At 44.0% G+C, this 14,270-nt stretch overlaps 1 protein-coding gene and 1 pseudogene across 1 annotated transcript in view; one reads left to right on the top strand and one right to left on the bottom strand.

The window, feature by feature from the left end:
* Positions 1–3,234, bottom strand: part of Rp2 (RP2 activator of ARL3 GTPase) — a 33,771-nt gene extending 30,537 nt beyond the window's left edge. The window contains exon 1 of the mRNA XM_036174854.1: positions 2,875–3,234. Coding sequence (XP_036030747.1) covers positions 2,875–2,976 — 102 coding nt within the window. The 5' untranslated portion in view covers positions 2,977–3,234. The remainder of the gene's footprint in view (positions 1–2,874) is intronic.
* Positions 3,235–13,044: 9,810 nt separating this feature from the next.
* LOC118573988 lies at positions 13,045–13,570 on the top strand (annotated as a pseudogene).
* The last annotated feature ends 700 nt before the right edge of the window (positions 13,571–14,270 follow it).

The raw sequence follows: 14,270 nt of genomic DNA, 5'->3' as shown, positions 1-14,270 counted from the left end.
ATGCAGCATACAAATAATAAGTAGAAAAGCATTTCTTTCCAAATGATTTAAACAGAGACCTTGCAATTCAAAAATATTTCTCATCATGTCAGTGTAGTAACTATGTAGTAAGCCTTTTTTCCTGTTTCAAAGTCAGCAGCAATGGAAAATGGATTTCTTCCACTGTTGATTGCAGTATGTAAGTTGCTATGACACTACTTAGTCTCCAAACAGTCTTTCTAATTGAGACAATTTCTCCTTGCTTCAGTCCCTCAAGGCTGACCCAATTACCCAACACAAAACACAAAACCCATGGGGTGCCTGTCAACTCTTATTATACAACCTAAGAAAAATTTAAACATCACTTTTCAATGGTAAGGAAATTACAGGCAACTCATTTTTTTAAAAAGTCTTACAGGTTGATTAATTGTTTGATCTAACTTTAAACCACATAGGCTTATACTCTACAACATTATGAAAACATAATGCACCTCAGTTATTTCTGTAGGCTGTGTATTTACATTCAGTTCCTTCTACTGAAAAACTAAGTTTCAAGAGCTAGTAAGGCCAGGCTAGTAAGGACACTGGAGGGCTGGAGGCACAGAGCAGTGGTAGAGTGCCTGACTAGCATTCTGTGTTCTAGTCCCAGCATCAAAAAGAGATTTTAACTTATAATATACATACCCAGAAGCATAAGCTTATTTTACATATCCAGCAACATCTCTTAAATCTCTAACTACAAAACCTAGTAATGTTCTCAAAAAAGGGTTCCTTTAGTATTGTTTACATATAATGTGTATATATATATATATGTGTAAGCATGTACAAGTATACAAATACAACCTGCTGAGTCTGTTTTTACTGTTTGTGTGTATATGGTTTCAGGGCTGACCACTTTGTATTGGATAAAAATATGTAAAAAATAAAAATAAAAAATTTAAATGTTTATTTACTTCAGAAAGTTTAATGCAGGATCACGTAATGGGGGAGGGGGCACTTAGATGTTAGTATCCACTATGCTATTTTTTTAGTACTTTTACTTAGACAAAAAGCACAAGAAAAAGAAATCACAGAACACATCCACATGAAAAATTCCAACTACCAGGGGGTGGTAACACAAGCCCATAATTTCAGTACTCAGTTGACTGAGGCAGGTAGATTGCCAGAAGTTCAAGGTCAGCCTGGGCTACATGATGTAGAACAGGCTAGCCAGAGGTACATAACAAATTATTGTCTCTAACCAGAATTGGTGATGCATGCTTGCAATTCCAGCAATCAGAATACGGAGGCAGGAGTGTCAGACAGTCATTCAAAGCTATTGGAATTACATGAGACCTTGTCTCAAAATATAATAAAAAAGATCCTGTCGAAAAAATATCATAATACAGCAATAAGAACAGAAAATCCCAACTAACCAGAACTTTGTTAGAAGAAGTTAGCTGTAAGACAATTATTATGAAAAAGTGAGCCATAGCCAACCAAGACTAGCGCAAAAATGTAAAGCACACTTTCAGTTTTAGCCTGTGACCTTAAAACAAAAAGCTAAAAACCAAGTCTCTGGAGCAGGAAGTTCACGCTTGAAGAGCATCGTTTAGCTAGGGATACCACTCAGTGGTAGAATGCTTGCCTAGCATAGTTCAATCCCCAGCACTGGGGATAAAAATTTAAACAGCACTGTTAGAAATTCCAAGGCTGTCAAAAATGACTATTTCAAAATCCACCCACCAAAAAACTTTGATAGGTACAATCTTCTTATAAAACAGAAAACAGATCACTTTCCTATATGACAAAATACTGCTATAAGAGAAGAGGAACAAAAGGCCACATGGCCCAAGAAGGGTTTCAGAGTCAAAGGCAAGCTGAGCCTGAGAATTCTACCAAAATCTTCCATTTTTTAAAGGCCAACACTTTGAAAATCTAGTTTATGTGAATACCTACATTCTGCTGGGGATTTGAAATGCTTCAGGATGATTCATTATAGCAAAACATTAATAACAGACCTACTATAAAGGTTTGGTTTTTTTTTTTTTTTTTTTTTTTTTTTTTTTTTTTTGGTCAAAGGTGTTTTATTAAGCAATAGTTAACCGACACCCATTTTAAAAAGATCTCACATTTTATTTGGGAAACCAAAATAATAGATGTCTATCAAAGTGTTTTACTAAGCAAATATACTAGGAAGAAATGAAGAACTATGTAGAAAGAGGAACAAACCATTGTGAAATGTATGCCTAAAAGTGTGTTTTGTGCAAGATTAGGGGACTTTTTCAAACCGTTTTGGGTTCTAGCCATATATGAGATAAAAATAAGGGCGTTTTCATTCATATAAAGAAACAATAATAAACTACTTCCTGGTTTATGTTGGGTATTTTCACCTTACACAATACATTCCAAGACTGCCTCAAGTTTCATTATTCCTTTTTGGTAAACGGAAGAGAAGGGAGAGCAAAGGTGGACATGAAACAGTCCATTTAGTAACTGAGAAACACCAAGATGCACCAAAAACCATTTCTCAGGAGGGGCAGACAAAAGAGAAACAGCTCAGGAACACAAGCCGCAGAAAAGATGAGAATCAGTCTGGTGTGTGTAATTCGACCAAACCCCTTTGGCCCCTGCTGATGAAATGAGCTGATTGGAGATCCAGCACCCTCCCGGCTCTTTCCCTCCCCGGAGTTCATCCTGGGATAGGGAGTCAGGGTGCAGAGCCAAGGGAGAGGCTCTGGGGGTCTGGCTAGGCAGACCACCAACTCCTTTGAGCCCTTCACAGTCCGCCCCCAAAGTCCTGCGGGGACTTCAGTTCCCTGAGCGCGCGCGCGAGAAAGGCAGTTGTGGGCCGCCCGCCTCGCTGTCCCGTTCTCGCAGTCGGGGAGGACTGTAGGGGAGCCCCCAAAACATCACCTTCTCCCGCTGGTCCCAGCTGTACAGCTTGGGCTGCTCCTCCTCTCCCTCAGCCCTCGACTCCTTCTCACTCTTCTGTCTCTTAGAGAAGCAGCAGCCCATGGTGTCGGCCAAAGGGTCTCGCTAGTGAACCCCACGCACTCGCACACCTCCCAGAGGGTGGCGCAAACCCAGGAAGACTCGGCCAGCAGCTCCCGGGACACCGCCCAGGAGAGCAGTCCAGCCGCCCACAACCCTCAACACTCCCGCCAGGCCCAACACCCTTCTCCTTTTTTCCTCCCCTCGGTCGCCGTGACAACCTATTGCAGCCAATAAGCAGTCAGCAGTCACTGAGCCAATCAAAGTCCCGCAAGCTGCTCTGCACCTATGAGCTCAGACCGAAGTACTCACTCACCAATCCAAGCCTGGCGCCTATGTCAGTGACGGAGCTAGCTGCGGTGGTGCACTCTCAGAGGGCCCAGCCCCCAGGTCGATCTTGCCCCGCCCTCAGCTCCTCCCCTCCGGGAACTAGGCTGTGCTAGCTGGCTGATGTCGGGTCGGGCTTGCCTGTGTCCCTTTCTCCTAACGTGGTGCTCAAGTTTCCAAAGTTTCTAAATTCTAATCTCTGAAGGGGATGCCATGTGGAATAGTAGGCTTGTTTTATGACCTAAATCGCAAGAGAGAAAAAGAATTCTTCGTAAGAAGCCCTGAATTTGTAAGACCTAAACTTTGTGTCCTTTACTCCTCTCAATAGGCCTCACAAGCTTCTGGTCAAGTCGTGCATGCCTGGAGTCTGTGGAGGTTAAGAGAGGGCTCAAATCTGGTTACTGATAATTGTAAGCCGCCAAGTAAATGCTGGGGACCGAACCTCTGCAAGAGGAGCAAGTGCTTCTAACCACTGAGCCATCTCTCCAACCCCTTGAGAGTTTTCTAAAAACTTCTACTTATCTCTCCAAAACTGGATAACTACCTAGTAAAATAACCGAGTATTGTTTCCTTACTAGAACAGTGAATTTGAGAGCAAAATGATATCGTAAAGGGGCACGTATCTTGGAATCTCTCAGCCTATGTGCTCAATAAAATGTTTAGGAAGTGATTGCGTGCATCTAATGACAGAAGCACACCTTTCCCCTATATCTTTCCAAAGAAAGTGACCCAATTGTGGTGGTGGCAGTGGCATGTGGAGTTACCACAAAGGGATTTTTAGAACTCAAGCAGTGCATAGCCTATTAGAGAATATAAACCCTGCCATATAAACAATCAGATCTGTTCAAAGCAAATGGTATGAAGTTTGCCTGGATATAGGATATACACAATTATTAATGCTTGTTGTATTTGGGTGGAGTTTTAGTACAATACAAATGTACTACTTTCGTAATAGGTAAGTTGATTTCCTCCTCATCATCATAGGACATCTAATGCAGATCAGTTACTTCAAATTTGTTTATCTTTTTATTTTATCACACCTACCACATTTAATGTGGGTTCTAAATGAGCCTCTGACTTAATTTGGGCATTAAGAATTGTTCCCCATTTCATTTCCTGTCCTTTTTGCACCATCAGGAAGAAACATACAGTGCTTAAGAATTATAAATGACTGGAAATTTAAGTTCCAGATCTTGGTCAGTAAAGATTGTTCATTATACCTTTTTTCTTCAGTGTCAGTTTAAAGTTCTATGTGAGGATAGTTTTGGATTAGAGACTTGCTGCTGGTTTATATTCATAGAATAGCAAAACTTTGATCACTGCATAGTGCAGAATAAGAAGCCAAGATCCAGAGATAAATCCATGACCACAATGACAGTAATTGAGCAGGTACTAGAAAAACCCAGAATCTGTGTTGTCTGGAGCCTTTTCCTGTCTTTATACTGTTCCTCTCTAATTCATCAGAGATAAAGAAATAGAGATGCAGGGGCTGGAGAGGTGGCTCAGTGGTTAAGAACACCGACTGCTCTTCCAGGACCTGGGTTCAATCCCCAACACTCACATGTCTGCTCACAACTGTCTGTAACTGCAGTTCCAGAGGATCGAACACCCTCACACAGACATATATGCAGGCAAAACACCAATGCATGTTGCAGTAGTGTCCGTGCTACCGCCACCTGATCACCATGTCCAAGCGAGGGACTGTGGATCGAAAAACAGACAAGAGACAGCGGGTCATTCATGCCTGCAGGATGCCAAATGCCATTTATTGAAGAAGGGAGGAAACCTTAAATACAGGCTTACAGCACAATGGAAGAACCCCTGGAGGGCAGAAGTTCGCTATTGATGTTTACAATCTTACATCTAAGCTGTTAACGCCCAAATGCAGGATACTCAGACAAAGCACCTCCGTTGAGAGTTCAGGAGGGTGGAGACTGGCAGGGAATCAGCATAGGGAGGACATCTGGTCAAGGTCAGCAAGCAAGGCGGCAGTTACCCAACTTGGGAGCTCCAGGGCCCTACAAATGCACATAAAATGCAAATAAATACATTATTTATATAAAAAAAAGAAATAGAGATGCATGTAGCACAGCCTTCTGGTGCCTATGGGAGCTCTGTCCCTCAGGGATAATGTTCTACATGAAGATACTACTAAATAAAACTAATTTTAGAGAAATAATTTCTAAAACTCATTGCTGTGAAATATGTGTGTAGTGGTATTGTGTTCCCCAAAATATTGTGCACCCTAACAAACTTATCTGGGGTCAGAGACAGAACAGCCACAATATTAAACATAGAGGATATGCAGTGGTAGCACACGCCTTTAATCCTAGCATTCCAGAGGCAGAGATATATCTGGATCTCTGTGTGTTCAAGGATACAGCCAAGCATGGTGACTCACGCCTTTAATCCCAGGGAATGATGGCAGAAAGTAGAAAGGCATGAAAACCGGGAACTAGAAGCATTTGGCTTTTGAGAAGCACAGTTCAGCTGAGATTCATTCTGGATGAGGACTCAGAGGCTTCCAGTCTGAGGAAACAGGATCAGCTGAGGAATTGGCAAGGTGAGGTGGCTGTGGCTTGTTCTGCTTCTCTGATCTTCCAGCATTCACCCAAATACCTGGCTCAGGTTTGATTTTATTAATAAGACTCTTTAAGACTCATGCTATTATATGTGCTCATGAGAAACTCAAACCTGAAACAAAACCCAAATCAATCTGTCATTTTTTCAGAGACCCTAAAATAAAAGTGAAAGTTAAGGCTCCTCTCTATTAACTCTCAGCCCATTGTCAGTCTAACCCCAAATCATGTTAAACTAAAATTAAATTGAGATTGTACAAGTTGTAGCTGAGTGTGGTGATATGTTTCCAGCACTTGAGAGGTAGAAGCAGGGGGAAGTTCAAGACCAGTCCGGGCTACTTGAGGCACAATCTCCTCCTTTCCACATGGCCCTCCACCCACCCAAGAAAACCCAGGACTAAAAAGCCAATAAATAAAGGAAGGATTACTGAACTCTCTGGTATCTCTCTCTCTCTCTCTCTCTCTCTCTCTCTCTCTCTCTTTTTCTTCAAAGGTACTAGGAATTGAACCTAAGGCCTTGCACATGCCAGGCAAAGTGTTCTACCCCAAAGCTATATCTTCAGTACCTCCCTGTACCTTTAGAAAATGTTTTAAACTTTGAGACAGGGTCTGGCTAAGTTGCCTAGTAACCCAGACAGGCCTTAAACTGAGTCCTCATGCCTCGCCTCCAAGTAGCTGGGATTACAGGCCAGGGTCCATGTCTATTTCTTTTATTTTTTTTCTCCCTGTCTCTCTTTAGCTCCTCCTACCATGAATTCTCATAACAATTTTTTTTTTTTGCAAATCAGCTCTGTACCTACTAATAAGCATATACATAGCTGCCAACTGCCATCCTACTTTGAGTCCTTGTGTTTCTTCTGTCCTACAATGAGCTCCTTATACGTTAATTCAGACTCTGAAGGGAGATAACCAGACAATTTTCTGGCCATTTAATTTGATGTGTACACATGTTCTGATTGCTGCAATGGCAGGAATGGGTTCCATATTATAAAAGTAGGTGGTGAACAAATCCTGGAAAGATATGTGCTAGGCATAGGTATAAGTTCAATTACTCTTTCTGCCTGGACCCTTCCCACTATTTATACTCCTGTTTTTCTTTCTGTGGAAAGCTTCACTTTGTGTTTAGTTTTATACACATATTCATCTGTATTACAATGTTGAGTTGTGGCTTTATGCCTGACCTTTATGCCTAAGCCTGAGAGATAGTTCTGGTTCTCCTATGTCTTGACCACAGAAGTGACATAGTTAGTTCCCAGAAGACAGCATTGAAGACACACACACACACACACACACACACACACATATCAATATATCAATATATATCAATATATATCTATATATATATTGATTTTTTGAGACAGGGTTTCTCTGTGTAGTTTAGGTGCCTGTCCGGGATCTCTCTGTAGACCAGACTGGCCTCGAACTCACAGAGATCTGCCTGGCTCTGCCTCTCGAGTGCTGGGATTAAAGGTGTGCGCCACCACTGCCTAGCTGAAGCCATATATTTTTACAGCATGAATAAGTCAATAATTCTAGCAATGTTAGCTGGAAAATTTCCCATGTTGGCCAGACATGTCGTTGTTCACTCTGCACCAACCTGAGGGGACACACTTCACATCGAGTGAAAGAAGAAGGAAGAGGAGGTGCATTTCAGTTATCGACTGATAACTTAATGACTTATAATTGCTTAAACACTGCTGGTTTTGCTCATGAATCTGCATTTTAGGCAGAAATTGACAGCAGCAACTTAATGTTGATCCATAGTACATCTATAGCCTAAGCTGGGCTAGGTCTAATAGTCAGAAAGCTAGTCAGGAATCACTCTATATGAAATTTCAGGGGCTTTCTTCACTATCTCTTCAGTATAGTTGTACTCCATATGTTGCGCTCAGTCTCCAAAAGTGAATGATCAAGAGACCAAGGCAAATGTTATAAGGTCATGTATGGCCTCGCCTCAAAAGCCACACATCACTCCCACTGCATTCAGTTGGCCACCTGAGGCCCACTGTGACTCATGAAGACTAAACAAAAACAATTAGTACTGTAAAATGCAGATCTTTTAGGTGTCATCTCAGAGGCTGGCTACTGCAGTGAGAGTCAGTTCTGCTAATATTTAAGTATTGAAGAAGAAGATTAGAAGGTTTCTGAAAAAAATTTACGTGTGCAGGTGACTTTTGGAGCCAAAATTTCTTTTCACACTTTAACTCTCAAACAATTCTTTTGGATCTTCGTTCTTATTGACCAGTTTCGGTTATTTTTAAAAGCACTAAAAAATTGTGTGTTGGGACTAGAAAGATGGCTCAATGGGCAAAGTTCTTGCTGTGCAAGCTTCAGTATCCACATTAAAAGATACTGGGAAGCAGAGTCTGGAGGACCTTGGGGTGGGGGGCAGTGCTCATTGGCAATCATTGAGCTCCAGGTTCAGTGAGAGACATTGTCTCTAGAAGTTAAGGTGTAGGGCTAGTGTGATGGCTCTGAAGGTAAAGGAGCCCATCACCAAGTCCAATGAACTGACTTTGATCCTTGGTACCCACACGGTGGAAGAATAATGACTCCCATAAACTGTCCTCTGACTTCAACATCTGCACCATGAAACATGTACAGCCAAACATATACACAGAGCACAACCAGAATGAATAAATAAAATATAAGAATAATAGGGTGGAAAGCAATTGAGGAAGACACCAAACATTCACCTCTGGCTACCACATGCATACACACATGTGCAAACACACACAGAACACATGCATATATACACAATAAATAAATAAAAGAAAATTGGGCATGGGATGATGTTTCAGTGGTTAAATTATTACTATGTAAGTATGAGGACAGGAATTTTGATTCCCAGCACCCACATAAAACATCAAGTGGATATGGTGGATTGTCTATAATCTCAGGACTCAAGAGGAGAACACAGGGGATCTGGTGCAAGTTTTCTAGCTAGACTAGCCAAATCGAGTCACTGAAGTCTGTTCAGTGGGAGCTTATGCCTTAATATGTAAGGTAGAGAGTGATTGAGGAAGACACTTAATGTCAGCCCCTGATCTACACACACACACACACACACACACACACACACACACACACACAGAGAGAGAGAGAGAGAGAGAGAGAGAGAGAGAGAGACAGACAGACAGACAGACAGACAGACACAGAGATATGGGGCAAGAAGAAAAAAAGGAGAAAAGAAGAAGGAGGAGGAGAAGTAATTATGTACAATTAGGTTATCAAGACTATATTTTTTTCATCAGGTGGTGGTGGCACATGCCTTGAATCCCAGCACTTGGGAGGCAGGGAAGAAGATAGAGGCAGATGTATCTATGTGAGTTCAAGGCCAGCTTGGTCTACAGAGTGAGTTCCAGAACAGCCAGGGCTACACAGAGAAACCCTGCCTCAAAAAATTTTAAAAAAAGAAAGAAAGAAAAGAAACTATATTTTATTTTTAAAATTCTAAATTAGAGCAACACCTCTATGCCATGTCATGCTGCTGGGGCGGGTGGAAGTCAATGGATTGCAACCCAAGCTTTCCAGCCCAGGCTTGCAAGAGGACTCCAGTGACACCTCAGCACCAACCAGAAGCCAGCCCTGCACCAGAGGCACCAGGAGGTCAGGCACTATTATGATTTTGGTGATGAGGAAGCATGATGGACTAATTGGGACAGAGCGGACTAAGTGAGACAAGGAGACCTACATGCAGGCCTGGGACATCTGCCCTGGACTCTGAGGAGAAAACTCGGGCCCACTCAGTACCTTACAGCACCAGGCAGACAGGTACTACTATGGTAAGCAAATGCATGATATGGTATGGGAAGAGAGAAAGAGAGACACAGAGAGAGAGAGACAGAGAGAGAGAGAATAGTTCATGTCCTGTGGACAGAGGCATATCTGAAGAGGAGAAAGATCTGAGGGGTGAGCTGAGATGGGTGGCTTGATTGCCATCCAGGGCCATGGTGATGCTTGGGCCTGGGATATTGCTGGGGCCCATGTCTGAGTTCAGGTTCTGATGCAGCCCATGGTCTCTGTTGATGTACCGTGGCTCCTGATACTACCAAAGGCAGAGATGATAGGGCTGTACAGAGTTGGCCCCACCCCCCACTGACTGCAGCACTAGGGAGAACTGCTCCTGTCCCTCACTGAAGGACTCAGGAGAGAGGGTCCTACACCTTACCTGGGCAGCACAATAGAGCTGAGCCTGTTTGTAGGGGCATGGGCAAACTGGCCCCGAGGGCATGAGAATGGGAAAGTGCGGGAGACCAGCTGGTAGACTGGCTCCTACATTTTACCTCAGTGTACTCTTGAGGAATGAGAGATAGATTTAGATAGAAAGATAGAGGGGAGAGAAACAGATAGAAACACATGATAGCCTCAGGAGGTCCTGGATCCTAATCTGCCAGCCCCTTCTGTCTCTTCTAAAGGGCCTTTTATAGGAATGCCAAGGGGTGGAGCAAAGACCTCCCCCTAGCTCAGCCAAGTGCAGACCCTTCCAATCACCTGGTTACCACACACGTGGTCAAGCAATGCAGCTCTGCTGGATAAGCAAGCTCAGATCTCACTAGAAACTTTTGTGGCCCTCCACAGGATAGCAGGTTGTACCCCTCTCATATGTCATGTGGTGGCATGAGTGAGAGAAAGATGCCTTCCTCCCCTCACCACCTGCAACAGATGGGGGACCTGACCCAACTCCTCACCAGCTGCAGCACTCTGGAGGACAGGCCCTGTGCCTCACTGGGACAGCACCATAGAGCTGACCCTGTAGACAGGGGTGCAAGTAAACCATCCCTAAGGATGTGAGAGGAGCATAGCTGGTACTGCCTTCCTCATCTGTGGTGTGGTGGTGGGATCCAGAGAAAGATGCTCTCTCCCCTTGCCCTACCATCTCCAGCTGACAAGGGAGCTGAGCCTGCCCTTTACCAGCTGCAACACTGGGGAGGATGGGCCCTGCAATTTGTCTGGGCAGTACAACAGAACTGAACCTGTTGGCAGAGGTGTGGGCGAGCCAGCTGTGAAGTTGTGAGTGCAGGAGAGCTGTCCCCACTACTTGTCTGTCATGTGGCAGCATGGGCCGGGGACAGATGTTCCTGCTTATCCCTCTCCCAACTTGCCTGTGACAGATGAGGGAGCCGATCCACCCCTTATCAGCTAAAGAACCCAGGAAAGCAGGCCCTGCTCCTCTCCTGGGAAGCATAGTGGAGCTGACCCTGTTGGCAGAGGCACGGGTGAGCGGCCTTGAGGGTGTGAGAGTGGGATAGCTAGCCACACCCCCTCATCTGCCAATGTGGTGGAAAGGGGTAGGGAAAGATGACCACCCCTCCTTTCCGCTGCTATCTGTGGTGGGCAAGGGAGCTGACCCTCACTCTTATCAGCTGCAGGACTCAGGAAAGTGGGCCCTGCATCTCTCCTGGGCAGCACAGCAGAGCTGACCCTATCGACAGGGGCGTGGGTGAACCAGCCAGAGAACGTGAGTGTGGGAGATCTGGCACCAACCCTCATCTGTCATATGGTGATGTGGGCTGGGTAAGAGATGCCCTCCCCACCAATCCCATCCCTCGCAGCCTGTGGCGGGGCGAGAGAGCTGGCCCTGAAATCTTAAGAGCGGGAGAGCTGTCTCTGCCTGCCCCTTACCAACTGCAACACTTGAGAGAGTAACCCCTGCACCTCATCTGGGCAATCCAATAGAGCTGACCCTGAGGATATGAAAGCAGGAGAACTGGCCTTACACCTTGCTCATTGCTGCAAGGGGTGAACTAGCTGGGCAATGCTGGAGAGCTCACCCTGGTGGTGAGGACGGGGGATAACTGGTGGGCTGATCAACTCTGCAACTACCCAGACCCAGAACCAGGGTTATTAGTTGGCCCACCCCATCTGTGATCTGCTGGAGCATGTGAAGGGGCTAGTCCTGCAGACCTCCATGACACAGGGCAACAACACGATATCCGAGAGGAGTCCCAGTGAGGGCCCAGTATGGATAGTGTAGCAGAAACCAGAGGCCTTGAACCAGACCAATGACCCTTTGCAATGAACACTTGCAAGTAAAGATGTATGGACAAAAGGGTTTACTGTGTGACTCACTGTGTCACACTACAGCTTCCATGATGAGATTTGTTCCTTTTTTTATCTTAAATTTTATTTTTTTTGCGGGGGAGCTGCAAGGGCAGAGGGTTGATGTGAAAGGACAGGGAAATGAATGGGATTGAGATGCATGATATGAAAGACACAAATAATAAATAAGAAAGTTTTAAAAATTCTAAATTATTTTATTTATTATTATTTATTGAGGGAAGGGACAAGCATATGTGTGCCATGGCACATGTATGGAATTAAGACAACTTTCAGTGGACAGTTTTCTTTATTCTCTACCAGGTGGGCCCCAGGAATTGAATTGAAGCCATCAAGGTTGTATGGCAAGTGCTCTTACCTGTTGAGCCATCTCACCTGTGACCAAACTATATTTTCCAACTCTTCTTACATAGGATGCCTCATCTACTGTTGTTGGTGGGAGTCATTATTTAGACCAAGTGAAAAATACTTTTCTATCAATGATCTGACTATCCAACCAGATTTTTCACTGTGTGAGTGTGGCCTGTATTCAACTGTTCTATTGCTACAAAGAGACACCATGACCAAGGCAATTTATAAAAGAAAACATCTAATTAGGGGCCTGCTTACAGTTTCAGAAGTTTGGTCTATGATCATCATGGTGGAGAGTGTAGTAGCAGGAAGGCAGGCATGGCTCTGGAGCAGTAGTTGAAAGCTTACATCTTGATCCTGTGCACCAGGCAAAGAGAGGGGGAGGGAGGGAGGAAGAGGGGAGAGAGAGAGAGAGAGAGAGAGAGAGAGAGAGAGAGAGAGAGAGAGAAGGACGGAGAGAAATTGGGCCTGGCATGGGCTTTTGATAGCTCAAAATCCAACCCAGTGACATACTTCCTCCAACAAGGCCATACATCCTAGTCCTTCCCAAACAGTTCCACCAACTGGGACCAAACATTCAAATGTATGAGTGTATAGGGATCATTCTCATTCAAACCAACACATAATTATAGCAACTTTTTACACTGAAGTAGTTCCAGGGGCTGGTAAACTGCTTGCCAAACAAACATGGGAACCTTGAGTTTGCTCCCCAGAACCCCATAAAAATATGGATGTAGGGCTGGAGCTCAGTGGCACCTGGAGGCAGGTGCATGACATGGGGGTCACCATGGATATTCACCAGGTATTCCAGTACCCCTTCAAGCAGGTGGCCATTTTTTTTTCTCCCAAAATTATCGCAACCCCATGGATAAATATGTCATCTCTGTAAAAATTTGTGGCAGAAAAGAAAGATGAATTAACAGGATTAATCTATAGATAGATGATTGATATCTGTCAGAATTTGGTTCCACAAATTTTAAGAAAGATGATTATTTTAAAGGTACCTGATATCCAACCAGAAGAGAAACCATGTCTCAGTCCTCAGGAAAGGAAGATGGCTATACAAAATCACTGCTTCACATGGACATAGTATACATCCATGAGGGAAGAGTCTGTCTTTTGGGAAAGTGTGCAAAATCCAAATTTGACAGAGTTCCTTCAGAGGGGCAGAATTTCAATCACAGGGGCTGGGTTTCTCAACTGTATTTTGGAAACTTTTGTGAGTGCCTTATTAAACCAGGGAGCCCAGAAGAGAATTAGAATAATGGAGAATAAAGGACCAGTGTTGTGCCCCTACTTAGTGGAATAAAGAATCATCAGGAAGCTGCCTCTGTGTCTACTCTTTTTTGAGACTCACTACTTGGCCGCAGCATCATAGGTATAATTACTGGATGCAAGTTTCAGGACACAGAGTCAATGGGTTAGAAAAGCAGAAACCTTTCTGCCAGAGCACATATTAACACTCCACTTTGGAATTTGCTTCAAATAATGGGACTCATAGAGATGAGACCTTTTCAGCTGGAATTTTATGACATGGTCTCTTTACTGTCTTATGAATAAAGGGAAAAATACAATCAGATGATAATTTTAAAAATCTGGATGTAGTGGTGAACATGTGCAATCCTGGTGCCAAAGAAGTGAACATCTCTGGGGTGTGCTGGACAGCCAACTATAGCTAGAGTTTTCCTGCCTGGCCCAGAGTCAGGACAAATCTCTCTTACCCACCGGTCCCACAGCCACTCAGACCCAACCAAGTAAACACACAGAGACTTATATTGCTTACAAACTATATGGCTGTGGCAGGCTTCTTGTCATCTAGTTCTTCTATCTTAAATTAACCCATTTCTATTAATCTGTAAGTCGCCATGTGGCTCGTGGCTTACCAGTACTTTACATCTTGCTTGTCATGGCAGTGGCTGGCAGTGTCTCTCTGCCTCAGCCTTCCACTTCCCAGAATTCTCTTCTCTGTTTGTCCCAAATATACTTCCTGCCTGGCTACTG

Source organism: Onychomys torridus, chromosome X (genome assembly GCF_903995425.1).
Source record: "Onychomys torridus chromosome X, mOncTor1.1, whole genome shotgun sequence".
In the NCBI taxonomy this organism is placed as follows: domain Eukaryota; kingdom Metazoa; phylum Chordata; class Mammalia; order Rodentia; family Cricetidae; genus Onychomys; species Onychomys torridus.
Note: the sequence above shows the minus strand (reverse complement) of the source record. Positions and strands in the feature narration are given on the sequence as shown.